This window comes from Lemur catta, chromosome 18, assembly GCF_020740605.2.
Source record: "Lemur catta isolate mLemCat1 chromosome 18, mLemCat1.pri, whole genome shotgun sequence".
Taxonomy (NCBI): domain Eukaryota; kingdom Metazoa; phylum Chordata; class Mammalia; order Primates; family Lemuridae; genus Lemur; species Lemur catta.
Genome location: NC_059145.1, coordinates 4,247,831 through 4,274,445, shown reverse-complemented (window position 1 = coordinate 4,274,445; position 26,615 = coordinate 4,247,831). Strand labels below are relative to the sequence as shown.

At 37.3% G+C, this 26,615-nt stretch overlaps 1 protein-coding gene and 1 long non-coding RNA gene across 2 annotated transcripts; both read right to left on the bottom strand.

The window, feature by feature from the left end:
• Nucleotides 1-81: 81 nt before the first annotated feature.
• LOC123623348 lies at nt 82-4,879 on the bottom strand. The gene is made up of 3 exons (XR_006729838.1): nt 4,838-4,879; nt 2,316-2,409; nt 82-121 (listed from the first exon to the last, which is right to left on the bottom strand). It is a non-coding gene; the product is annotated as an uncharacterized LOC123623348 (long non-coding RNA).
• A 222-nt stretch (nt 4,880-5,101) lies between these two features.
• On the bottom strand, nt 5,102-25,468 carry LOC123623547 (ankyrin repeat domain-containing protein 26-like). The gene is made up of 6 exons (XM_045530747.1): nt 25,449-25,468; nt 23,506-23,598; nt 22,640-22,688; nt 10,167-10,227; nt 9,872-10,074; nt 5,102-5,317 (listed from the first exon to the last, which is right to left on the bottom strand). The coding sequence occupies exons 2-6, from the start codon at nt 23,550-23,552 to the stop codon at nt 5,189-5,191; spliced, it is 489 nt and encodes a 162-aa protein (XP_045386703.1). The 5' UTR covers nt 23,553-23,598; nt 25,449-25,468; the 3' UTR covers nt 5,102-5,188.
• Between the last annotated feature and the right edge of the window lie 1,147 nt (nt 25,469-26,615).

Sequence of the window (26,615 nt, the reverse complement as noted above, 5' to 3'; positions counted from 1 at the left end):
AAGAAAATTATGTTAAACCAGAAATTTAAATTTAAATCTTTACATACCGGTGGCTGGTTATTTTCACTTCCTTCATGACTCTCTTGCTCATTCTCTGATGTCACTTCTAGGTCTTCTTCTGCTAAAAAATCCATACATTGAATTAAATTGGATTAGTTAGAAGAGTGAGGTAAAAGACAGTCTTTATAGAAATAGATAGAAAATAAAATTTTCATTGTATAAATTTAGAGTTTAAATGAAGCTAAATCTATGATGAAATACTTACTTCTTTAAGAAATACTTCTAATTAAAAAAAGAAAAAAAACCCAAGCTTCAAGAAACCACTTGGGGAGACACCTGGTCCAAGGCATACAACATCTCAAAGATTCACTCACAAATTCTATTAACTATTAGCTATGTCTGTTAACTGAAGAGGAAAGTGGCCATAGATCTGTGTGAACATGCTGATTGATGAGGGGAAAAGGGATCATTAATCAGCGGAGAAAGTCATGACCCTGAGGGGGTAACCATCAAAACTGATGGGAGAATGCTACAGCATATCTGTAACACAACCCAGCAGAATTATTTGTACCATTATACTATAATTAGTTATCATGTTCTTCAATTTGTCCCACGATTTAGAAGTACTCAGCTGCAATGCAGTTGAGAGCATAATTCATCTTTCATCGGAAAAACTATTCTGAACTGATCAGCTTGGATTCATTTGTAGAATGCTAGTTAATGAATATATTCACCTTTTTCATTAGTTATATGGGCTATTGGTATGCCTACATTTCTTGTATCCTCTGGGTTAGTCATCTTAAACTTTCTTGATACACACACATACAAAAAGCCTTAACACCACATCTAAGAAACAATGTATAATAAATTTTCTATATTGAAATAACAATTTTAGTATTCAAGGATGAACTCTGTAATTTTTTTTCTTTTTAAAATTAGTTTGGTTACCAAGTAGTCTTTAAAAGACTTTTATGAAACAATTACCTTACCAAAAATTTAGCTATCTTAAAAAAGCGGCTGATGCTTCTATATTCAAATTAATCTCATTTGATTAACTAATATTAATGCAACATGTATATTTGCTGTCTGACAGCTATGGGGAGGAAAAATAAACTACTATTGTTCACCCCAATTCTAGCACTCCCTCCTGCTTCTACTAACCTTTAAAGTAGCAAGAATCTAAGCTTCTGTTTGAGTGTAAATATAATGAAGTCATCTGAAGTGCTCCCAAGTTTCCTCATCAACTCCAAAATCACCTTCCTAACTTCTTTCATTCCTCCCTCCTTCATCCCTCACAATCTTTCTTCCTTTACAGCAGTCATGTAGAGATCTGTGCCCCTTATTCTCCTCCTTCAACATCTTTGATTTATTATTCCCACCACATCTTTCCTCTTCATTTAGCAGTAGTACCTTACATCTCTAATTTCTCCTTCCTCATCACTTGGCTCCTTCCCCTCTGGCTACAAACATGCTCAGAAATGATAACAAAATAATGTTTTCCCCTGATCCTGTAACGTCTTAAACTGTTATCCAATGGCTCTTCTTCCAGATTTCTCTAAAAAGAAGTCTATACCCAAGGCCCACCAGCAGGAGCATCAGCTGAGAAGTTACTAGAAATGCAGAGTCCCAGAGCTGCTGACTCAGAATGTGCATTTTTAACACAGCTGATTGATGAAAGTTTGAGACGCTCTGGTCTACACTGAGTGTACTTCCACATTCCTCTACCTGAACTGACCCTTTTGGAATCTAGCCTCATGTTCCTCCCTATCATGTCCCCACAAATGAAATTGTATTACAAGTCATAATGTTTCTAATGGGCTGCTTATCAGCCTTTATCTTCCCTCGTCTCTCAATAACTGACCCTATTCTCTTCTTCTCTCCAAAGTTTTTATCTTGAGCAGTACTAATTCTACCCTATGAAGTAAGAACATTTCAAACCACATTAAATTATGCATGTGTACAGCTGACCACATATGCTTCTATTCCTCTATGGTATAGAAAAGATAGTGCTGCAGGTTTAGGTGCCTCAATCCTTAGTGCCTTCCCAACAGTGAGGGAGATAAGAAGAGTGAGCAATGTTTGCTATACTTCTCTGACACACTCTGGTATTGGAAGCTCACTTTATATGCTTCCCACATTTCAAACACTCTGCTCTTCCTTTTTCTGAAGAATTATTTTATTTGACCACCCTCCATTACATATGCCTGCTTCTTGATGCTTGATGATATTCTTTGGATTTTAGAATGTATCAGTGTACATGTTTTTAAATAAACAGTCTGTTAAATGATTTTCTTTTAATAAAATATGGTTCTTACCTTCTACTTGTCCATTTATGGTGTATTCTTGTTTGTGAACTGCAGCCCACCGTAAATCACCACCATACTTCTGTGGGAGATTCGTGGAGACATTCTGTTAAAATTAATATCAATAATAAGTTTCAATTAAAAAATAAAAATAATGAATTCCATCAAAATTTTCCAATCATATTCTTAAAACTACCTGAATTTCCTATTGTAAAGGCAATTAGACTTAAAAATAAGAGAAGTATGTATTGAAAAACCAAAACATTTGTACAGGGAACTTCACATATGTTATCCAGCTCAAGGTTACCTTTTATCTATTTCTGGCTATTGACTCTGAAAACCAAGAATGGAGGAAAAAGGCAATATAGTCACAGACAAAATATTAATGGGTATGCACATTTCAACAAGGAAGTAACTTCAAAATACCTGATTGTACTTTACAATCCCCACCAAAAATAAGAAGAGTATTTAATATATATACATACATACAATACACCTACTATAATAATTACATAAATATTTAGAATAATTTTAACCTTCGAAATGTTTAGTGTTAAAATAAGATACTTAGCATGATAACAAACATCAGAGTATGTCAAGTTCAGGAAGAACAGCACATTTAACAAGCTGCATCATTTTGGAAACAAGGGCTTGCAAATATCTAAATATTTTTTAATAAGGTTTTTACTGATAGTATAAACGGATGAATAAAATGATGGAGCAGTAAAAAAACATATCTTTATGTCATATTTCAATAAAACCAAGGAAATGTTACACATGTACAAGGTAAAGCAAATATTAGAGATACACAAAGTAAAGTATATGTAACTCTTTCCCAATTAAAAAGAAAACTGCAAAAAAGAATAGCAAACCTTAATGAAGAGAGAATTATAAGAATATTTATTCATAAAGCATCTAAATGGTGCTGGACACTTATTTGTACATTTTTTCTATACTTAATAATAATTGAGTAGGATGGTGGTTGTCCCATTTCCTGCTTCCTGGTCATTCCAGGATGTTAAGGGTAAAATGAAGAGATGTGATCCACTCATCTCTCCGTCCAGAATGTCCTCCTCCTAGACTTTCACGTGGCTTGCTCATTCCTAGTCATGTGAAAGTCGGCGATGTAAATGTCACCCTCAGAAAGATATTCTCTGACTACAGAATTCTATTCACATTTCCATCCCCATCCTAACTACAAACTACCTCAATATTTTCTAACCAGTCTCTGTTTTCCTTATATGCAGAACTTATAATGACCTATAGCTCTTTGTTGTTTACTTATTTTTCTCTTCCTACCCCTATAGAATATTCCCTCATCTTGTATATTCAGTGTCTTACTTCCCAGCATGTAGTTGGTACTCAATAACAGACATTTAATCAACGTCAAAACATATAAAATCCCATCAGGAAGGTCTCAAGCATCAAATCACTATATTCCCACAGGACATCTCTGGTAATAGTCTGCTGGGAAACTGAACATAACCAAAATTAGGAATCCATATGCTTGCTATAACTTCCATTCTTTTCTTAGGACTACTGCCTTCTGGTTTGCAAAAAGTACCTTCAGCATTCATTAAGTTAGTGAATATCAGTGTAATCATTTGGTCCCTCATTTGTATAAACACTCTCTCCAGTTTACAAAATGTTTTTATGTTTCTTACCACATTTGTTCATTGCGCGTACTTAAGGAATAGATGTTAGTACCATATTTATGAAGAAGGTCACTGATATCTGAATAGGATAAATCATTCATTTTTTTCAAGATTGCATGACTACTAAGCGACAGCACCAGGACACTAACATGTCTTCTGGCTTCCACTCAGTGCTGGTACCACTGTGCAGCAGCTGTTCTATCATCAGACCCTTCCCATATCTTTCCACAGTTGTCACTTCAATGTACCCTGTCATTATATTATGCTGACACTAGTACAAACATGGATGCCACAAAAATATCCAATGGCTTCTATTTTTAAAAATGAATTCTACTTATTAAAACACCACTAAACTGAACTGTTGTTACTATAGTCCTACATATTTACTGTTCCCATACTTTTCCTTGTCTGGAAATGTTGTTTGCAGATCTATACTTAACAACCCAATTATACGAACACCTTCAAGTTGCAGATATTTTTAAGTTCCACGTTGGAAAAGACAATCGTTCAAACAGTTTCTCTCTGAGTATCATTAGGACTTTTACACACCCACATATAACACAGAATGATTCATTTGATCATAAGTTGACCTGGAATAATTCTTTTGTTGTAGAAAAACCTAAGTTGAGAACCCAAACTGATTCCTTTTCTAAGCTTTATTTTGTTGCACTATACTATAGTAGCTTCTTAAATGAATCCCACAGGTGAGAAGAATTGTACTATGCAATAACCAATTTGTTAATTGTGAGCTGAAAATACAAGAAACTAACTCTTTACGGGCATAAACAGAGGTGAGAACATAAAGTCTAAACATTTCCTTTTAGGTTCTAACATCATTTGATACTTATATTTTAAAATAACAACAACAATAGACAGCACCTCCAAATCCTGAGGTGATTCTGCATCTTCATTTTTTCCAGGCTTTAATGCAGACATCTTGTCTATAAAATGGTATTCACAGATACACTCATGAGAACATTTTTATCGTACATTTTAAATACATATACAAGTCTATCACCATTCATTTTTATCTCAATAAAATAAAACTAACAGCAAAAATAATTTCAAGGTTGAACCAGTTTTAGGAAGAAAAAAGTAGACAGTATCAAGAAAGACAGCAAAAGAAATATATTTAAAAGAAATGGATAATATATTTGGGTCTGCATACTTTAAATGTTTTTTTTGTGTGTGTGATGGCATTTAAGGATTAAAGAGTATCATAGATATTCACTAACTTACCACTTCTGTTATTTTTGTGCACATAAATAAAATTGACATTACTTTTTGCTCTCGCGGAGCATGTTCAATAATACCAATACCATTTTCCTTTTGTCCAGATGCTGGCTTTGTTGCTCCTTCCTATTTAAAAAAAAAAAAATCCCAACTTCAGAAAACATTGCATTTATTCCCTCACTCACTCACTCAATTAGTCTATAAGACAATGAACGTTACTCTGTCTATCAAATCACAGGCACTATTCTGGCAGAAGCTGATAATATAAAAAAACGGTGGATTTTGCCCTAGATTCAAGAGGAGTTTGAGATGTATGAAAGAGAGATGGAAAAGAATAATTCACTGATTCTACAATTAAAGTGAATAAAGGACAGTAAGGGCACAAAGGAGAGAGCAGTGAGTTCTGCCTGGGAAGATCAGGAAATACTGCAAAGATATATGGCCACATTGTGAAAGATAGAAAAAGTGCTGAGAATGGGTGTGAAGCATTTCAAGACAGGGCAATGTGAGAAAAAGGATGAGTATTTGTAAAGTATATGAAAATGGTAGAATTAAATAATGAAATTCTATACAGAACTCAGAAATTTTGAAAATGAGAATAAGAGGAGGAAAAATACGGTTCAATTTTTTCAACTATACTTTTAAAAATTTGAAGAATGTGAGATATAATAGTACTAATATATGAAAATATTTATTTCTGGAATATTATCATAACATACACTTTTAAATTGAATAAAAAGATTTAATTCTAAAGTACCAATTCAAGATGCTGCAAGAAGACTATTTTTAAAATTAATCTTAAGTTCCATCTGGATCTCTCCCTTGACCCAGTAATCATTCAGCAAGAGATTGTTTAATTTCCATGACCTTGTGAAGCAGTGTTTCTGTTGGAATTGATCTCTAGTTTTATACCACTATGATCTGACAAGATACATGGTACAATTTCTATGTTTTTAAATTTGTTGAGGTCTGATTTGTGATCAATTTTGGAGAAAGTTCCATGAGATGATGAGAAGAATGTATATTCAGCTTTATTTGGGTGGAATATTCTGTAGATGTGTGTTAGACCCATTCGTTCTAGAGCTTTGTTTAAGTCCATGATTTCTTTGCTTACTTTTTGTTTGGGAATCTGTCCAATTCAGTCAGTGGGGTACTGAAATCCCCTCCTAATATGGAATTGCTGTTTATCATGCTATTTAGATCAAACAGGGTTTGCTTTATGTATCTGGGTGCTCCTGTGTTCGGTGCATAAATATTAAGAATTGTTAAGCCTTCTTGTTGGATTTTTCCTTTCACCATGATTTTGTGACCATCTTTGTCTTTCTTTAGTCTTGCTATTTTAAAATTTATGCTGTCTGAAATCAGAATCACCATGGCCTCTCTCTTTTGGTTTCCATTTGCTTGGAAGTTTGTTTTCCAGCCCTTGACTTTGGGTCTGAAAGTATCTTCAAACTTTACTACAAGGCTATAGTAACCAAAACACCATGGTATAGGCACAAGAATACAGATATAGAATTTTGGAGTAGGACAGAGATCCCAGACATAAAACCATCCTCATATTGTCATCAAATCTTCAACAAAGCAGACAAAAGCATACATATGGGAAAAGAATCTCTATTCAACAAGATGTGCTGGGAAAACTGGATGTCCATGTGCAGAAGATTTAAACTGCATCCCCACCTCTCACCTCTCACAAAAATCAACATACGATGGATAACGGACTCAAACCTGAGGCACGAAACCTTAAGAATTCTGGAAGAAAATGTTGGGAAGAGTCTTTTAGACATCCACCTAGGCAAAGAATTTATGAAGAAGACCCCCAAAGCAATCAGAGCAGCAACAAAAATAAACAAATGGGACCTGATCAAATTACAAAGCTTCTGCACAGCCAAGGAAACTATCATTGCAGCAAACAGACAAACTGCAGAATGGGAGAAAATATTTGCTTTCTACACATCTGATAAAGGGCTGATAACAAGAATCTATATAGAACTTAAGAAAATCAACAAGAAAAAGTCAAATAGCCCCATCAATAAATGTACAAAAGACATGAACAGCAACTTTTCAAAAGAAGACAGATTAATGGCCACCAAACATATAAAAAAGTGCTCAACATCTCTGATCATTAGGGAAATGCAAATCAAAACTACAATGTGACATCACCTAACTCCAGTGAGAATGGCCTCTATTAAAAAGGCCCAAAATAACAAATGCTGGCATGGATACGAGAGATTGCAACACTCTTATACTGCTGGTGGGACTACAAATTAGTACAACCCATGTGGAAAGTAATTTGGAGATACCTCAAAGAGCTAAAAATAGAGATATCATTTGATCCCGCAATCCCAATACTAGGCATCTATCCAAAGGAAGAGAATAAAGACATTTGCAATCAAATGTTTATAGCAGCACAATTCACTTTTCCAAAGCTATGGAAACAACCCAAGTGCTCATCAATACATGAGTGGATTAATAAAATGATATATGTATACCGTGGAATAATACTCAACTACAAAAAGAACAGTGATCTAGTACTTCTTATGTGATCCTAGATAGAGATTGAGACCATCCTTTTAAGTAAGGTATCAGAAGGATGAAAAAACATGCACCACATATACTCACTATCAAATTGGTACTAACTGATAAACACTAAGGTGCTCATAGGGTAGTAATACTCACTGGGTGCTGGTCAAGTTGGGGGGTGGAGGACTGAGGGGAGTAAACCCACAGTTAATGGAAATGGGGAACACTGTATGTGGGAAGGACACTCTTATAGCCCTAGCTAGGGTGAGGCAAACAATATTTCATGTAACCAAAATGTTTGCACCCCCAAAATATCCTGAATTAAAAAAATTAAAATAAAAAAAGGAATGACACTAAAAAAAATAAAATTAATCTTAAAATTTTAAACTGTAGAAGAGAAATGCTTATGTGATGCAGAATTATGATGTATTTCTAAGTACTATGATCATGTAAGAAAGAAACATAAAGCCCTCCATTAAATTTCACCTTGTTTTCTTACTCCCATGTAAGCAACATACTCATAGCTCTAATTTCCTATTTCCATCATATAGGACGGTAGTTAAAAATTGGAGAGAGCATCTACTATAAAGAACATAAAGCTATGATTACCCGAATTGAAGATTTAAGAATCTTTAAATACATCTACAATTGTCAAACAGGCCCCAATATTCACATAAGGAGTGGAGAGAGGACTACAAAATCAAGTCTACAGGATTTCTGAGTTTTGCAAATGAAAAAATTTATGTGCAAGATACAACAACTATGAATACTAAACTTAATAAATCTTCCTGAGAATAATATAAAATGTTCCCAATGCTAGAAATATTTTTTAAAAGTAAACAACCATCTTCCAGAGATGAATGTGTATACTCTGTTGACAGTCACCCCTTCTTTATAATGCTATGACAATAAGTAGTTTATTCTAGGGAACAATAATCAATTATGTTTGCATTCATGTGATGTATACATATGTGTGTCTGTTATATGTAGAAATTATTGGCACAAGATAAATCACATGTCCAGAAGTAAACAATTGTAGCATTTATTTCTTCAAGAGGGTTGCAGCTCAAAATTTATATTCTTATTTAATGAATACTGATTAAGAACCTCCCTTATATAACCTGAAATTTTAAAAAAGATCAAATAAAATGTTTATTCCTTTCTCTATTTTCAAACAGATCTAAAATGATTGTCAACATTATACCAAACAGTAATACAAATTATTTAAGTAAGTTATGGATAAGCAAAAGATAAGTTATAAACCTTAAAGAAGAAAAGAGTCAAAAATTAATAATTCATAATATCAGATAAGGCCTGAAATATATTTCACTTGGCATTATCCAGGAACATAGGTTTTACTCGATTAAATATATTACTTTAATAATTTACTAGATTAAATGTATTACCTTAATAATTTTTTAAAAATGAGGATTCATTTTTTTCCTTTTTACATAGTTTTTATTTGAGCATAATAGATGTACAAATTTTGAAGGGACATAAATTTTGATACATTTCTAGAATCTTATCAGTGTACTTGAGATATGCATCATGTTAAATAGTATCTGTTCTTTATGGCAGAATCATTTGAATTATTCTCTTATAGCTAGTTTTAAATGTACAATATATTAATTATAGCCACCCTTAACTTTTCGGTTTGTTTTTCATTAAAGCAATCTATAAGTTTTTAAAAGAATATCAGCCTCTTTTTCATTGCCTGTCTTTTCTTGATTTGCATGAAAACAATTTCTAACATACCTTACGATACAGAGTTCCCACTCTCATTTATCTCCACTATTTCTGTTATCTTTTCATAATAATTTGTGTGATCTTGACTCTCTTAATCAAACTTTGTATTTATCTTGCCCTTCTTCCATGAATTCTTCCCCATCATCCCCCTCTTCATTTCCACATTTCTGAGCTGCTCTTTTGGGTTGCTTTCTAATTCTTTCCTTCTACAATTTCTAACCTAAGAATTGTTTACTCCCCTCAACTTTTACAAATCTCAATCCTGTCCATCCTTCCTTTTGTTATTACATTTGTTTTCTATTATGGCCTTGAGGAGGTCCATTTCTTTACAGTATTTTTGTCAGCATTATGAGGATGGGGGAGGGGTACATAAACATATGGGGGAGAAAAGTTTTTCAAATAATAACTTACCTTTGTAAGACCACAGTTTTCCAATGACCCGGAGGAAGGTTTCCGCTGAGGCTCAGGTGGTGGAAAGGAAGGATTTAAAAAGCCCTGGACTTTGCCTGATGTTGTGGGAAAGCATTCAAACACATCTTCCTTTGGATGATCAGAAATCTTGTCCTCAAACACGTTTCCCTTACCTGTTCTCACAGTAGCATATTTTGCTTCTACTACAGTAAAAAGAAAGTAAATAATATATAAAGATATTTGCAATGAAGAATCAGTGGATAACACAAAAATAGGCAATCTTTAAAAAGCTTACAATTTTTCCTGGATTGCTGAGAAGCAGTAGTTAAGTTGGTTAAGTTTGGTTCAGAAACATCCTAGAACAAAAAACAATAGCTTTAAGGATAACAAGTATCAAAGTGGTAAAATAATTATAATATTCACCATTACCATATGACCTAATGCAAAGAAAAGAGGTTTTGGAGTAGATTCAACCTCAATTCTGTCATTTACTAATTTACATCTTCTCATGGGGGGAAGATTATGAGAGATGGTACAGATGTCCTAAGAATGTTACTCCCTTTGCCCATAATCGATTATTCTACAAATGCTATAATATCCATTAGATTATATTCTTAGCCAAAATAGCCTGAGACAAAAATGGACCTAGTCAGCTTACAGGATTATTAAAGTAACTATCATTAAGATACTTAAATTAATCAATTTTGTGTTACATTGTGAAATGTGTTTGCATGATTTACATTTGGATTAACTATCTCTTGCCAGGGAAAATGGGAGAGTTTAGGTTTTAGTAATAACTTATTTTAATGGGTTGGCTTTGCAAATATTATCAATCACTTCTATTATGTTTGTCAAAATTCTAAAGATAAATTATTGTATAGATTCAGGTTCTCCCAAGAAAGACAGAAAACAATAATAAACCTTGTGGGGCAATCATTGAAGAATGAAAGCCACAAAGAGCTACTCAGTAGAAAGCTTTCACTAAATACGATGACAATGAAGACAAAGAGGCACTGACAGGGTACACACTGAGGAAATGCATTCTGCAAGGAAATATTTAGATTGGGGAAAAGCATTTTTGCAAGGTGGAAGAGGAGGATGAAACAAACAAACAAAAAGAGACATGACCACTCCACCTAATATGTGATTAAACCATGGAAGAAAAGGAAAAATATTCTGTATGATAAGGTACATGGAGAAATATGAGAATAAAACAGAGACTTTAGTTTACAGTATATCCATGATAAAACTGATAATTGATTAATATTTACTCTACAATTTACTTTCCTATATTCTTCTATAGGAAAGAATTTAATTTAATTACCATAAAACAATAAATTATTGAAACATAATCATCTTCCACTATGTGGAAGCTGTGACACTATTGCTACAGAGATAAAAAAATCAGAAAAAGAAATATTCCATCTCTTTTGTACTTGGAGAAAAAACTGGTAATTAGAATTATAAAGATTAATGTATTGCTTAAAAAGACATTTTTTAATAGAACTTCGGTTGAAGATAAGGAACACTTAAGAAATTTTAATCTGAAATCCTAATCTAAACTTCTAGTTGGATGATACTAGAAAAGATAACATAGTTCTCTTTCCTACTTATGATATGTTGCTAATTTGTTCATTTTTATGAAATATTTTCTCATAATAACTCTCCTGAAGTTGTACAATCTAATTATTAAAGGGGAACATAAATTTAAATTATATTTTAAAAATTCAATAGATTTAACTATTAATTATACTATGGATATTGTTACTTTTAACATTCCATTGTAACCTTAATATTCTAACATTTCTTTGCCTAAAATTCATTTATCTATTCATTTATTCCCATTAAAATATATTAAAATGCTTTATACATGCCAGATTACATTCTCCATACTCTAACACACACACAAATATGTTTCCTAACCTGTAGTAACTCATAGTAATGCAGGAGTTATAAAATTATTATTTAAATAACTAGGAAAAACATGGAGTGGATATAGCTTAGATGGCTGACTAGAGACATCAGAAGCCAGATCATCTCAGAAAGAAGAGAAAGTTTCAGATGAAATCATAGCCCAGGTGTAATTCTGCAGGAAGAGTGCCAGAATCTGCCAGAGACACCAAGGAAAGAAGTCACAGGAAATAACAAGAAGGAACATGATTTTAGAAGAAATGAACCCCCAGGGAATTAGTGGCCCCATGGAAAGGGTAGGTCAGTGTGTTTGATTTTCCTCCTTTCACACCTCTGGCAGTCCTAAGGCTCCAAACTATTGGGTAGACCCTGTAGCCTCATAAGCCCAGCACTGCTGCCCTTACTGAACTGAGAGCTTCTTGACAATACAGCACCAGGCTTCTACCCACTGGTTATCACTCACGCTTACCACAGACCCAAGTTGAGGCAGCAGTTGTCATACTGCTTTTCCAGCTATTGTGTGCCTTTGCCCTGCCCAGGGGAATTCAGCATTTTACATTTCTTGACACTGGAACCCACACAAATATTCTCTAATACTCAGTCAGATTGCAGTAACCACAGGGCACTGGTAGGTCTTAGGGGAACTGTGTGATCCCAGAGCTTGGACATACAGGATGGGCTCCCTTCAAGTAAAAAGAGAGTGCATCCCCTGCAGGGTACACCTTGGGAAAAAGAGGACCAGAGTGCCAGCTCTCCTCCATTCAGACTCTTCTCCCCTGACTCACAGCGCTGGACCTGCTCTACAGAAAATGCTCAAAAGTGCTCTAAAAATCAGAGTACAGTCAATACTCTACAGTGTAAAAATAAGTAGAAGTTAAAACTCACAATTCTTACAAAATAGTAAATTAAGTGAGAATACAAAGCTACTGGTACAAATCAACAAGACTGAAACAGTATTTCACTAATCAATATTAACATTCAATGTAAACCTTCTAAATATCCCACTGAAACGTATCAATTCGTGGCATGGATAAAAAAACAAAACCCAAAAATATCATGTCTCAAAAAAATACATTTAATTCATAAAGATTCTCACAGAATCAAAGTGAAGGTCTGGAAAAAACATTCGATGCAAATGGATATAAAAAGCAAGCAAGAGTAGTTAATCTTATACCAGGTAAAATAGACTCTAAAACAACAATAATGACAATACAAAGATGGTTATTATATAATGATTAAGAGATCAATTTAATAAGAAGATTTAACAAATCTAAATACATATGTACTTAACACCAGAGCTCCCCAATTCATAAAACAAATGCTACTACAGCCAGAAAAAGAAATCAATAGGGGCATAATTATACTGGGGGACCCTAACACTCTACTGACAGAACTAGATAAATCACTGAGGCAGAAAATCAGCAAGGAAACAATGGATTTAAGATGGTAGAACACATACACCTAAGAGACATTCGCAGAATATTCTGCCAAAAAAACTGCAGAATGCACATTCTTCTCATCAGCACATGGAACATTCTCCAAGACAGAACTTATTCTAAACCACAAAACACATCTCAGAAAAGTTTTAAAAAATCAAGATCATATCATGTATTTATTGTCTCATACTACAGTGGAATAAAATGAGAAACAATTCCAAGAGGAACTCTCAAAATTGGACAAATATATAGAAATTAAACCACTTCCTGTGAAATGATCTTTGGGCCAAAGTTGAAAACACGACAGAAATGAAAAAATATTTTTCGATTGAATGACAATGGCAACAAAAGCTATAAAATTTTCTAAAATGCAGAAAAAGCAGTAACAAGAGGGAAGTTTATAAGAGCACAAAATATCTACATGAGAAAGACAACAAATTAATAACCAAATATCATACCGCAGGAAACTAGAAAAAATGAAAACAAACCAATGCCAAATCTAGCAGGAGACAAGAAATAACAAATAGCCAAGCAAAACTAAACAAAAGTAAAACCAAAAAGAAAATACAAAATGTCAATGAAATGCAAAATTCGTTCTTTGAAAAGATAAAACCATTGACAGACCATGAGCCAGATTAGCCAAGAAAAGAGATGATTCAAATAAACTCAATCCAAAATGGAAAAGGAGACGTATTTTAAAAGAAAATCTGAGATTACTACAAACACCTCTATGCACACCAACTAGAACATCTAGAGGAAGTGGACACATTTTTTGGAAAAATGCAAAGTCCCCTGCTTGAATCAGGATAAAATAGAAATCCTGGATGAACCAATAATGAATAATAACATTGAGTCATTAACAAGAAAACTCCCATGGGAAAAAAAAAAAGCCTAGGGTGAGATGGATTCACAGGTATATTTTACCAGAGCTACAGAAAAGAACTTGTACTATCCTACAGAAATTGTGCTACAACAAGGAGGGAATCCTCCCTTACTCACCTGACAAAACCAATATCATCCTGATAACAGAGCCAGGTAAGGACACAACAACAAAAAAAGAAAACTATAGGCCAATGTCCTTGATGAAAATAGATTTAAAAATTCCTCAAAAACAAACAAACAAGCAAAACCTAGCAAAAAACACTTCAACAATATAATTCACCATGATCAAGTGGGTTTCACCTGAGGGAGGCAAATGTGGTTCAACATACAAAAGTCCATAACTGTAATTCACCACATGAAAAGAATTAAAAACAAAACCAAAGCCTAATCTCAATACATGCAGAGAAAACATCCAACAAAATCCAATACCCCTTTCATGACAAAAACCCCCAAGACACTAGGCATAGGAAGAATATGCCTCAAAATAGTGAAAACCATATATAAAAAACTCACTGCCAACATCATACTGAATGGGGGACATCTGAAAGCATTCCCTTGAAGAATTGGAACGGACAAGGATGCCCACTTTCACCACTTCAATTTAACACACCACTGGAAGTCCTAGCCAGAACAATGAGGAAAAAGAGAGATAAAGCGCATACAAATTAGAAAAAATTGAAGTCGAACTATCCTTGTTGGTTGAGAATATGATCTTATACAAAGAAAAACATAAAGACACCTCCAAGACATTCCTGAAATAGATAAATAAATTCAGTAAAGTCTCAGGTTACAAATTCCATGTATACACATCACTAGCATTTCTATGCATTAACAACAAACAAGGTAAGAATAATATCAGCAACTCAATCTCATTTATAACAGCTTCCAAATAAACAAATAAATAAATAAATAATCTGGGAATATACTTAACCAAGATTGTGAATCATCTCCACAAGAAGAACTACAAAATACTACTTTAAAAATGTCCTAGATGATACAAAAAATTGGGAAAGTATCTCAGGATTATGGATTAGAAGAATAAATGTTGTGAACATGGCCACATTGACAAAGTAATCTACGGATGCAATGCAATTTATACCAAAACACCCATGTCACTTTTTTCACAGAATTAGAAAAAACAAACAAAAAAAATCATATGATACCAGAAAAGAGTACGAACAGCCAAAGCAATGTTAAGGAAAAAAGAAATCAGGTGGCATCGCATTACATGATGTTAATTTACACTATAAGGCAATATTAACCAATAAATCACACTACTAAAATAAAAGTAGATACATACACCAATAAAACAAAATAGAGAACCCAGGAATAAAGCCAAATACCTACAACCAACTGATCATTCACCAAGCAGACAAAACCACAGACTAGAAAAAGGAAACCCTATTCAATAAATAGTGCTAGGAAAATTGGATATTCCTATACAGAAGAAGGAAACTTGATTTCAATCTCTCACCATATACAAGAATTAAATCAAAATGGATTTAAGACTTAAATGTAAGACCTGAAACCATAAAAAAAATTTAGAAAAAAAATACTAGAAAAAACTATCCTCAAAATAGGGTTAGGTAAAGAATTCATGTCTATGACCCAAAAAGCAAATACAATACAATCAAAAATAAATAAATTGAAATTAAGTTAACTAAAATGCTTTTACATAGCAAAAGATGTAATCAACAGGGTAAACAACCTACAGAATGTATGCACAAGCTCCGTATCTGAAAAAGGCCTAATACCCAGAATCTATAAATAACTCAAATCAACACGAAAAAAGAAAAAAAACCATCAAAAGTAGGCAAAATAAATGAACATTTTTCCAAAGAAAAGAAACAAATGACTAATAAACATATGGAAACACATCACTATTCATTGTACATCACTATTCATTAGAGAAATGCAAATCCAAACCACAATGCGATACCACCTTACCCTTGTCAGAATAGTTGTTATTAAAAAGTCAAAACCAATAGATGCTAGTGGGGATGTGGTGAAAAGAGGCTTATACACTTTTGGTAGGAGAATAAATTACAACAATCTCTATGGAAACTATATGGAGATTTCTCAAAGAACTAAAAGTAGACATACCAAAAGAAAAAGAAAGTCATATTATAAAAAGGACATCTGTAGGAGATCTGAGAAGAGCAAGATGACCAAATAGAAACCTGCAGCAATCATCCCTCCACATGAACACCAAATTCAACAACTAGACACGCAAGGAAGCACCTTCAGGGAAACCAAAAATCATGTGAGTGATCTCAGTACCAGGTTTCACATTCAATCAATGAAAGAGGCATTGACTGGGGCAGTAAAGAGCCTTGCACACTATCCCTCCTCCATCCGCAGGCAATGCCACACCAGCACATCAAGCAAAGAGAATACATTTCCCTGAGTCAGAGAGAATGAAGTGATTGTGGGACTTTGTATTGAATTTCAGAGGAACATAGCACAGGTCAGAATACTGCCAGTGCCCACAGAGGGAGCATTTGGACCCACCCAGCCAAAGAGAAATTCTCTGTCCTGAAACCTTAGTTCTGACTACGTCCATCAACTGGCTAAGAAAAAGCAGCCTGGGGCCTGAAATAAATTCGTAAGGCAGTGATTTCACAAAGGACACCATCCTTCGGTAGTTCCTGTGCCTGTGCTGGCTCCGATCCAGTGGGCTTGAGGTACACATGACCCAGAGATACACTAATGGTGGTGGCCAAGACAGTGCTTATGTCACCCTTCCCACAAACCCTGGCAGTGCAGCTCAGGGAGAGTCTTCTTCCATTTGGGGAAAGGAAAGGAAAAAATTCAGAAGACTTTGTTTTGCAACTTGCATGCCAACAGCAAAATAAAGTACATAGCAGACTCCTAAGGCCCTGGATTTAACAACATAGTCCATGAATTACACTCCTAGAATCACCTTGAGCCCGAAAGATACACTCTGCTATTAAAGGAAAGACCCAGTCCTGGCAGGATTCACAACTTGCTGACTAAAGAGCCCTTGGGCTAGCATAAACATCAGAGGGAGCCAGGCAACAGTCACCATGGGCTTTTGTTGAGATTGGCTGGGGTCCAGTGTGACCTAAGCAAAGTCTTAGCTATGATGACCATGAGGGAGTGCCCACATTGCTCCTCCCCCAACTCCACCAACTCAGCACACAGAGTGAGGAAAGAGAATGACAAATTTTCCTCATAATCCAGGAAATTCTCCTATATCATTCCCAACTCCACCAAGCCAGTACTACAAGGATTTAGCAATCATCGTATAATTACTGGACGTGGGGTTCCCCCTGTGCTGATTCACCTGTAGTAACCAACAAGTTACTTAACACCACTCAATTTCCTTTGAATATCTGGAAAGCCTTCCCAAGAAGCTCATGTTAAATGGAGCCCAGATCAAGAAGTTTAAAATAAATAACTGCAAGATGGTGAACCAGAGGCACCACTAGCCAGAGCATCTCTGTAAGAAGGAGGAGCTTTAGATGAAAGAGAAAGAACAAACAGACAAACGAACACAGATTGAGTGACAGTCTAAAGGAAGGGTTTCTGAACCTACAGGAGACTCCACAGGAAGAGGCTGCAAAACACAACTGGAAGGAGAAAGGCATCAGTGGGGATTAACCCATGAGAGGCTTGGAAACCTACAAAAGGGTAGGTGGAGGAGGAGTTAACATCCCCCTCCCTCACATCTCAGACTGTCGGTGGGCTCCAGAGCTGCTGGAGCATCCTTCTGCCCACCTAAGCCCAGAGAATGTTGCCACCAGTGAGCAAGGAGCTTCTTAAAAACAGGAAACCAGGCTCCCAGCCTCCCAGGACACCTCCCGCCCTTCTGGGAGTCAGCTATTCTCCAAGAAATACAGGTTCCAAGCAGGATCCTTGCAAGACATTTGGAAATAATAGAGACAAAGTGTAGTTTAAAATGATGGGGGAGGCAGAGGTCCTCCAGCATTCCCGTGAGCCAGGAGTCACTGAGTGAAATCCTGCATCAGTATTTATTGGTACAACAATTAGCTGTTAGCGGTTACAGATATATGTGTACAGATCATTCATTTAGGTTTAAAGGCTCCCCAAAGGTTTCAAGAGATCCTTTAATTAATTCTATCTACGTGAGCAAATGGTTACAAAATATTTCTGAGATAAACTTCTTAAGCACTAAGTTAAGAATAGACCTAGCTGAGTATACAAGTTAAAGATAAAATTACCAATTAGCAATAAAGCTAAAACAGAAATATACAGACCATGTATTTCTTTATCTAGTTTGTCATTAACTGAGACATGTGGTCAAGAGCGAAGCACGAATTGTCCATGAGGCTAATTAGCTTTAGCTACAGGTGCCTGCTGGGCTGGCATCCTTTGATCACTTCCTTAACCTGTGACCCTATGCCAAGCTCCGCCTTACACAAGCTCCAGGTGCTGGCCTGCAGGCCTCGAGACAAGCATAGCCTTGCAGTCACCCCTGGTCAGTGGAATGCCTCCCCTGTTGCTAAGCAGCTTCTGGAATGTGAACTAATATGCTCAGTTTCCTTCAAGCAAAGCCCTGAAAAACTCTTGAAACTTTCCATGTCTCTTAATTCTGTATTCCAACAACACCCCACAGATCTGAGCTGGACAGTAGGTGTCATATTTCTTCTCTACCACCAGACACCTTTGTCCTCCCTAGGGGGCTTCAACTCCTCAGGTTCCATATTACTCACTCCCACATAGACATTGCTCAACTTTGTCCCAGACTACAGGAGCCACAGGGGTCCTGTGGGTCCCAGGTGATCTGCATGAATCTGATACCCCATCATTCTGGACAGACTGCCTCCTGGAGAGAGGGCTGGAGATGACCAGAGTGGATTTTCCTCCAGCCAAACTCTTCTTCTCTCCTTTCCCTCCCCAACCCATCGCTGCCAAGAGAAACAATTGGGCGACCACATGGAGGCCTCTACAGGAAACAGGGTTCACACTTTTCCTTATTGGTCCTGCAGTGGAGAGAGGGGTAACACAGACCATGAGCTCCCTGTCTGCTAGCCATCCCTGGTGATATTTCCCCAGCAACTCCAGTAAAGCATGGAACTACCAAAGGTGGGGGGACGGAGAATCAGCTTCGGTACCCCATGGATGACTTGGGAACAGCATCCACATCCCTGGTATAGTCAAGAACTGGATCCCAGGGATGGGCCCACACACCAGATCATGTAAGCCCAGGTCTCAATCGTATTGCCCGGAGGCACAGAAGAAATATTTGTGAATAAGTGTCATGAAATGTGGGTGCCTGCAGGGACAGACAAAAAGGAGAGTGCAGTGGGGGTCCTAGATGTAGTGTGCTCTAAGGGCACCCCTTCTTACATGGGAGGACCGCACTTCCAGCTGAGGCCAGGATCCTGGGAAGGGAACATCCTGGCTTGCACAACAGTTGTAGGGGACCTTGGCTGGTTTGAGGGCCTAATGGCAGAGGCCTGGGAGAAACCATGTAATAAAGGAGGGTGGAAAGGAGTGCGGCATGCTCTAGACTGCCAGATTGAGGGACTCAGATAGCCCTGCCTCCTCACACAGACTTTCTGGTTGAATGGGGCCACTTGAGCCCCTCCCTGGCAGCTTTGTCCAGAGGTAGGGAGCAGATCTTCAACCCTTGTTAATAGCATTTTTCATCTTGATGGCAAGTTCACCACCCAAGCCAAACATGCCCACCCTCACTCCCCCACCCACAACTGCTGTGGTGGAAAGTAAGGGCACACTTGGAAGTCCCAGGGTTCATCCAACCACTGGGGGCATGAGAGTGCTTTTCTTGAGGGACTAGACCTGGTCACATGACCCCCCCAAAAAGCATTGCAGCTTGTTCCTTCTGGCAAGCACCACCTACTAACAGTGAAGTCAATTTGTACATCTTTTTACTGCATTTACTGACTCATCATATGGGCTGTAATTGATGCTCACCTCCAAGCACCACCTACTGTTTCAGAGAATAAACTGGGCATGTCATTCTCTAAACAAAAGAAAATCCAAAAGTAAGAAGCAATATCTGCTCCAGATGAGAAGGAATATGAGACAGAACTCCAGAAATATGAAGAATCAAAGCAAAAGGACACCCCCAAAAGGGGACACCACATCTCTGGCAATGGATAACAATCAAAACCAGAATATTGAAATGACACATAAAGAATTTTGAACGTGGATTATAAGGAAGCTCAACGAAATACAAGATAACAAGGAAACCCAACACAAAGAAAGGACCAAAACAATGCAAAAAATGAATAAAAAAAAACACCAAAGAGACTGAAATATTAAAGAAAAAAATCAAACACAATTTCTGGAAATGAAAAAATCATTCAAGGAATTACAAAACACAGTGGAAGACCTTAAGAATAGGTTAGATCAGGCAGAGGAAAGATTCTCAGTACTTGAAGACAACACTTTTTAATTGAACAAGTCAGTCAAGAGATGGAGCAGATAAGCAAGAGGAACAAGCAAAGCCTACAAGAAATATGGGATTCTGTAAAAGGCCTAACATAAGAGTCATAGGAGTCCTTGGGGAGAAAGCCAAAGTAGCTGACTAGAGAAAAAGCTTGCTGGACCATCCCAGCAGAACAGTTGAGGATTGGACTGAGAGCAGAGAGTGATTACCGCTTGGAAGTAGACTTCAGGGATAGATACCACTGGAGTCCAGGAACACCACCAAGAAGAACTGAGTTACTGAGAGAGGAAGATAGAAGGGAGTTATTGGCATGTCCTGGAGCCCAGGGAAATGGTAAGGGTTTTCTTTTCCCCTCCCCCACCCAGAGGCCTCAGGGCAGCAATGAGATGCAGGGTTCTCATCCAATAGGGGAATGCCAGAAGAGACAAGGGAGTTGGCATCTCTGCATGCAGATGCCACCTCCTCTGCACTCCCCGACTCCTGGCATCACAGGAAGTAATTTTGGCTCAAGCAACTCCTAGCCATGAGGCTGCACCCACACCATAGTAACCACCAAAGCACCTTGTACTGAGTGACTTGGTTCCACACAACAACACACTCCCAGCTGAGCCTGCCTTGGGCCAGAGAAGCGCACTCCCAGACCCCATTCCAAGCTGAGCCTGCCTGGGTCAGCATAGCTGCCACCAGGGCTCAGAGAGGCAGACAGACAGGAGCCACTCCAAACTTCAGAGTGGTGCAGGAAGTCCACAGCCCCTTCCCCAAACCATAGCAGCCCTGGAGTTCTCTGTGCTCAGTAACATGCTTCAGTGCCAGGGGCACTTTTCCACCCACAGCCCTCAGTTTGTGATCTTGCTGCCTACAGGTGCTTGGTGTGTTCAGCTGCTAATTGTGCAGACAGAAGGGCAGGGGCCATGGGGGAGAGATCCAGTTCTAAGTTCAGGTGGCAAGTGAGAACCCATGCCCATTGGGAGGGTGTGGAGGAGCACAAGAGAGCAGGGTTCTGTGGGTGAGCCCCATGCCCCCTTCCCCACTGAGAAGTGCCATATTGGAGTTGGCTGTGCCATTGGGATGCAATTTGCATAAGTACTGGTTCCTATGGAAACCAAATGCCTTGAGTGCCACAGGCTGAATCAGAGCAACCGTCCCTATCCCCACTCACTTTAATAGAGAGTTAAGCTTGAACCAAAATTTCCTTTAGCTGCCATTATTCTCCCAGTGGGAGCATCACTTTAGTGGTGACTTTGGGAGGTAGAGAGGCCCACCCACCTTGCGTTGGGGTCTAGTGGCACAAAAGCAGTGTACAATTGGAGATCCCCCTATCTATCAGTGATGTGCAGAGACACATGCCAACAGGCCAGATACACAAACTGTGGGGAAGCTTGAGAGCCCACCTTGGGTGGAGAGGAAACAAAAGCAGACCGATCAGAGGGAAAAGTGACCAGGTTTGTAGATAAGAATGGAAAATCTGGCCAGAGGCCTCAGCAATCACATGAGTAGGCACCTGCCATCAGGAGCAGCCCTCTAATCTTCCAGAGACAACTCTCAACTCTGTATCAGTGGCTCCCCCTAATGGCCAGATAAGCAAACTCTGAGCCCCATGGAAGCCCACACAACCAGGCTATTGCACCCCAGCTGTGATCCATCTTGCTCCTCCCCCTACTTAAGGAGGGAGCAGGGTCCAAGCAATACCTGGAAGCTAACGGCCCCTCCCAAAGCTTAAGGCATTCGTATACCCCACCTGGTGGACCAGAGCCTACCATGGGCACAAAGGATTACCTCAGTAACTGGCTCCTCCACACAAACTAAAAGCAATGACAGCAGGAACAACCCCATAGCTAAACACAGTTCCTTCCGTCTCAAGCTAGTAAGGAGCAGTGGATTCGTACCCACAAGTACAGTCCACAAGCTTGAATCTTAAGCTGGGGGACCGAACTCCCTACATTCCATTGGGAAGAGGTGAAGAGGAAGATAACAGGTCAGAGGTAACACAAGGGTTTCATCAAACTTATGTAGAATGGTTTTCTCTGACCAATTTTCTATTATAAAGTCATATGTAAACCACTGCTAAATTTTAAGAGAATATACTATACAAAAGGAGATTCAGAGTAGTAAAATTAATTTCACAAGAAACCACTTTACCTTGGTATCGACACTGCTTAAATCATCAATAGTCGGGTAGGTGGACATCCTTTAGAGAAAAAATATACAACAAAAATAAATGAGGTTATCGCCTTAAAATAAAAACATCTACAGGGTTCTATCTAGGTGCACTCACCCAGAAAAAATAAAACAACATGAAAGGTCAGCTATCTAGATATTAAATGATGTTTCTTGATATAATTATTAGTAAAATTTGGTCTCTGTTTTAAGAAATATTCTAGTTACTTACTTCTGTCTCCACCTCTCACAGTCTATGAAGTAGTCAATGAAGACTTACTTTTAGCTTCATAAGAGATATCGACCGCCAATATATTAGCAAATCCCAAGTATAATATGTCTTCACAAATTGTCTGTTCACTTAGTCACTGACATGACTTTTGTTACCTGAATTGGAAGAAACCTGATAACCTAAAACAAGGTAGAAAAATATGCTGTCCCTTCTCCATTACATGTCTCTGTTTCAAAGACTAATCTGTATAACTCAGAAAATCGGGAGGCTTGCTTCTTCAGGAAGGAAAGCACCTAAGAAGGCCCTATATCTCCCCTTTACTCTAAAACCATACAGGTAGTTCCAGGAAACATCTGAAATGTTTGAAGGACAAATGTACAAAAGTAAAAAAAAATTATATGTTGTTATTGGGGATATTCTTCCAAGAAAAAGTACAAAATTAAAAATTATATTACCCGATTATTTTGCCCATACAGGTCATTCCTTATTCAGGTCTATATAAACTAGCAATCCCTTAAAAACGTTCATAGACACTCAGATACTCAAGGAGAGAGACTACTGGAAAAGGAGAATCCTGGTAGTCATACTTCTATTTCCCAAAGTACTATCTAAGTACCTTCTTATGGGCTCCTGATTCCAGATCCTTCTTCTGGAGGACTCCATGGCAGTCTTCAAACTTTTAATCTTCAGTCTAATACAGCACAGGTTCCTGAAAAATAGGCTCAAATGACCAAGAGCAGAAACCCTCTATTTCCCTCATCCTGATAAGAAGGCTAAACGAGTCTCAGTCATCCTCTCCCAGGATAGGCACATTACCAGCTACCCCAGCTCCATGACTGATTTCCCAGCAAATCTTACCCCGTCTCTACTCTACATGTACATGGGAAAGACATCAGTGAATTGGGAAAGAAGTCAGAGGTGAGGGGACACGTGCCATGGGCCACAGACCTATGTAATTCAGCAACCGCTAGCCCCCTAGTACTCAAGGGGCTCTAAGCCACCCCTGTGTAGGTTGGAGTGGAAGTAGATGATACCACATTCCTATCTGCTACAGAGACTCTTCCCAGTGGCTCAAATTCTTTTAACATCTTTTGACAGAAATTTCAAGTTTGCCAGTTCCTCCAATTAAACAAACAAAAACACAGCAACCTGTTCAGAACTCCCTCAAACCTTCTATTTTAATGTGCCTTTCTAGATAAATCCCAACATCCTTTTGATTCATTCATATGATTTCTCTTTATCACACTTGTCAGAAGCCCCAATATTCTGATCTCTTTTCTTAAACCTGTATTTCTCTCCAACCCAGCATTGTTCTTCTTCAAAATTGGCCTTCCAATGCTAATTCCACTCTTATCCACTGCCACTGGGTTCAGCAGCTAATTTCATTCTTATTCTCTTCCTTTGGGTTCCCTAGATCTACTCTCCATTTCTATTATTAAAACACTCACCTACAAAGATGATGAAAAAGGAACAGTACTGGGCTTGAATGAAGAAACACGAGTTCAAATCTCATTTCTGCCTCTGACTATATTCAAATAAATCACTTAAATATCTTGGGTTTCAATCCTTTGTTATTTACCAAAGTAAAAAGTTTCAGGTATGCTATCTAAACAACTACTTGACCAGGATGTTAAACACAGATTAAAGTACCAGAGGATATTTTTATTAGTCCCTAAGATTCCTTAAAATCATGAATTTCTATGTGCTTTGCATTCTCTGTTTAGAAAAGCAGGGAATATTTAACTGGAAGAAAAAAAAAACAATAAAAAACCAAGAAATGCAAAGTAGAAAGTAAAAAAATATTAAGACAAAATTACAGAAAATCATGGGAGAAAAAAAAGATTCTAGAAAAAAAAAAAAAACTTTCATGGGATTAGGCACGGATACCAGCCTAATGGGAAAACTAAACTGGTAAGTCATTAAGTAGAAAAATCAATTAGAAAGAAATTCTAAATAGCTGATAAATAATTAACATAACATAGCCTATATGTAGATAACCTTCACTTAAAGTAAAACAATTCCTCTCTAGGACTTGCCTGGTCTTGCTTATGTAAACCTATGGTCCTACAACCACAGCGAAGTGAGATCTGTCCTAAAACCTTTGATGTTAAAAGGAAGGACCACTGTCATTCTCAAATACATCAGGACATGCTCTTGGAATAACCAGATTTATAAGAAGAACTCTTGATGAGAATTAATATATAACTAAATCTGACTTTCTAAATTGATCTAATTTGTACCTGTACCTTGATACAATACTGCACAGGTTTCTCTTGATCTATGCTACAGGACAAGCAAACACATTTGGGAGCCAGTCAGGCTGATAATCAAACTATGGGATCATGGAGCAATTAATTAACTTGTTGGAACCACAGTTACTTAATCAGTAAAAAGTAATAGCATGGATTCTTTGAGAAGCAGTTGTGATGACTATAGAAGATATGAAATGTTAAGCACATAATGTGATCTGCAGCCCAGAATAGAACCCTGAAAAGTTAGGTTATTTTCTCTGCATTCCCTTAGCTAACATACAATTTTTTAAAATCTGCAAAACCCTACCTGATTGTAGAGTCTTCAGATATTCCATCCACTATTAAAAAAAAGCAAAGTATTTTTAAATCAACAACAGACAAATATAGAATATTAAAAGCATTGAAGAGTATGGTGTTCTAAGAGATTAACAATGATAACAATAAAATAGAACAATTACATGATAGTCTGTGCTGTTATAAAGCCATGGAAATGTGGTCTCTCAAATTATCTCCTTGTACATACCCTTCTTCTTCTAGTGATATGTGAGATGATACAATGATACAATGCCTACATGTTGAGATGAATTAAGTTGAGTAACATAGCAGTTTTAGGCTACAATTGACGTTCTGACATCAGAAAGATGAGCATCTGCTTTGGATGATCCTGAATCGGGAAGCTGCAATCATATTGATATTTGGATCTTAGGAGCAGAGCATTTTGATGACTATTAGGTGGATAGAACATCGAGTTTGGATACACTGGTCAAGTGAATGATTCAGGTCCTAGACAGGATGGAGTGGGATGGCTGAAGTTTTCAAGATGCTACTTAGAATGACATGATGAATGGCACCTGCATTAAGTTCAGCTACTCGAGAGGCTGGGGCAAGAGGATCCTTTGAAGGGTTCGAAAATAAGACCACCCTGAGTGACACAGCAAGACTCCACCTTCACAAAAAATAAATAATTAATGCACACTTTTGTATATGTTTTAGATTTTGGACCAAAATAAGAAAAAGACTCATGCTTTGTTACAAAGGATTCTTTTGGGGTCATACCTGAGGACTATACTAGTATTAATATTATTGATACTATTGGTAGGCAATCAATACATTAGTAACAGTTGCCTCCCCTCCTTTGATTTATCAAATGCAAGGGAGACTGGAATTTTTCAAAATCTGATACCTACAGGTGAACCGCTGTGTACAATCATCATAATCCCAACTGAAACATACCAGAGTGACAGAAAATGGTCTCACTAGTAGAGTCAGTATTGTAAGAAGACAGTGTCAAACTTAAACAGCATGATTTCTGGACTAACAGACTGGGAGATGTAATCACAGAGTATACAGCAGTCCCCCTTGCTGCTGTATGTTCTCACACCACAACAGCAATTATGAACACAAAGGACTTCTTTGACCAAATGTGGTGGTGGTTCAGGGGCTCCCCATAAACAATTAAGCAATTCATTCTGCT

Coding starts and splice junctions, on each gene's coding strand:
- LOC123623547 (XM_045530747.1), bottom strand. CDS start 23,552: ATGGAGTCCTCCAGAAGAAGGATCTGGAATCAGGAGCCCATAAGAAG. Junction 10,075..10,166: donor TCAGCAATCCAGGAAAAATT/GTAAGCTTTTTA, acceptor TTTTTACTGTAG/TAGAAGCAAAATATGCTACT. Junction 5,318..9,871: donor AAAACTGTGGTCTTACAAAG/GTAAGTTATTAT, acceptor TTTTTTAAATAG/GAAGGAGCAACAAAGCCAGC.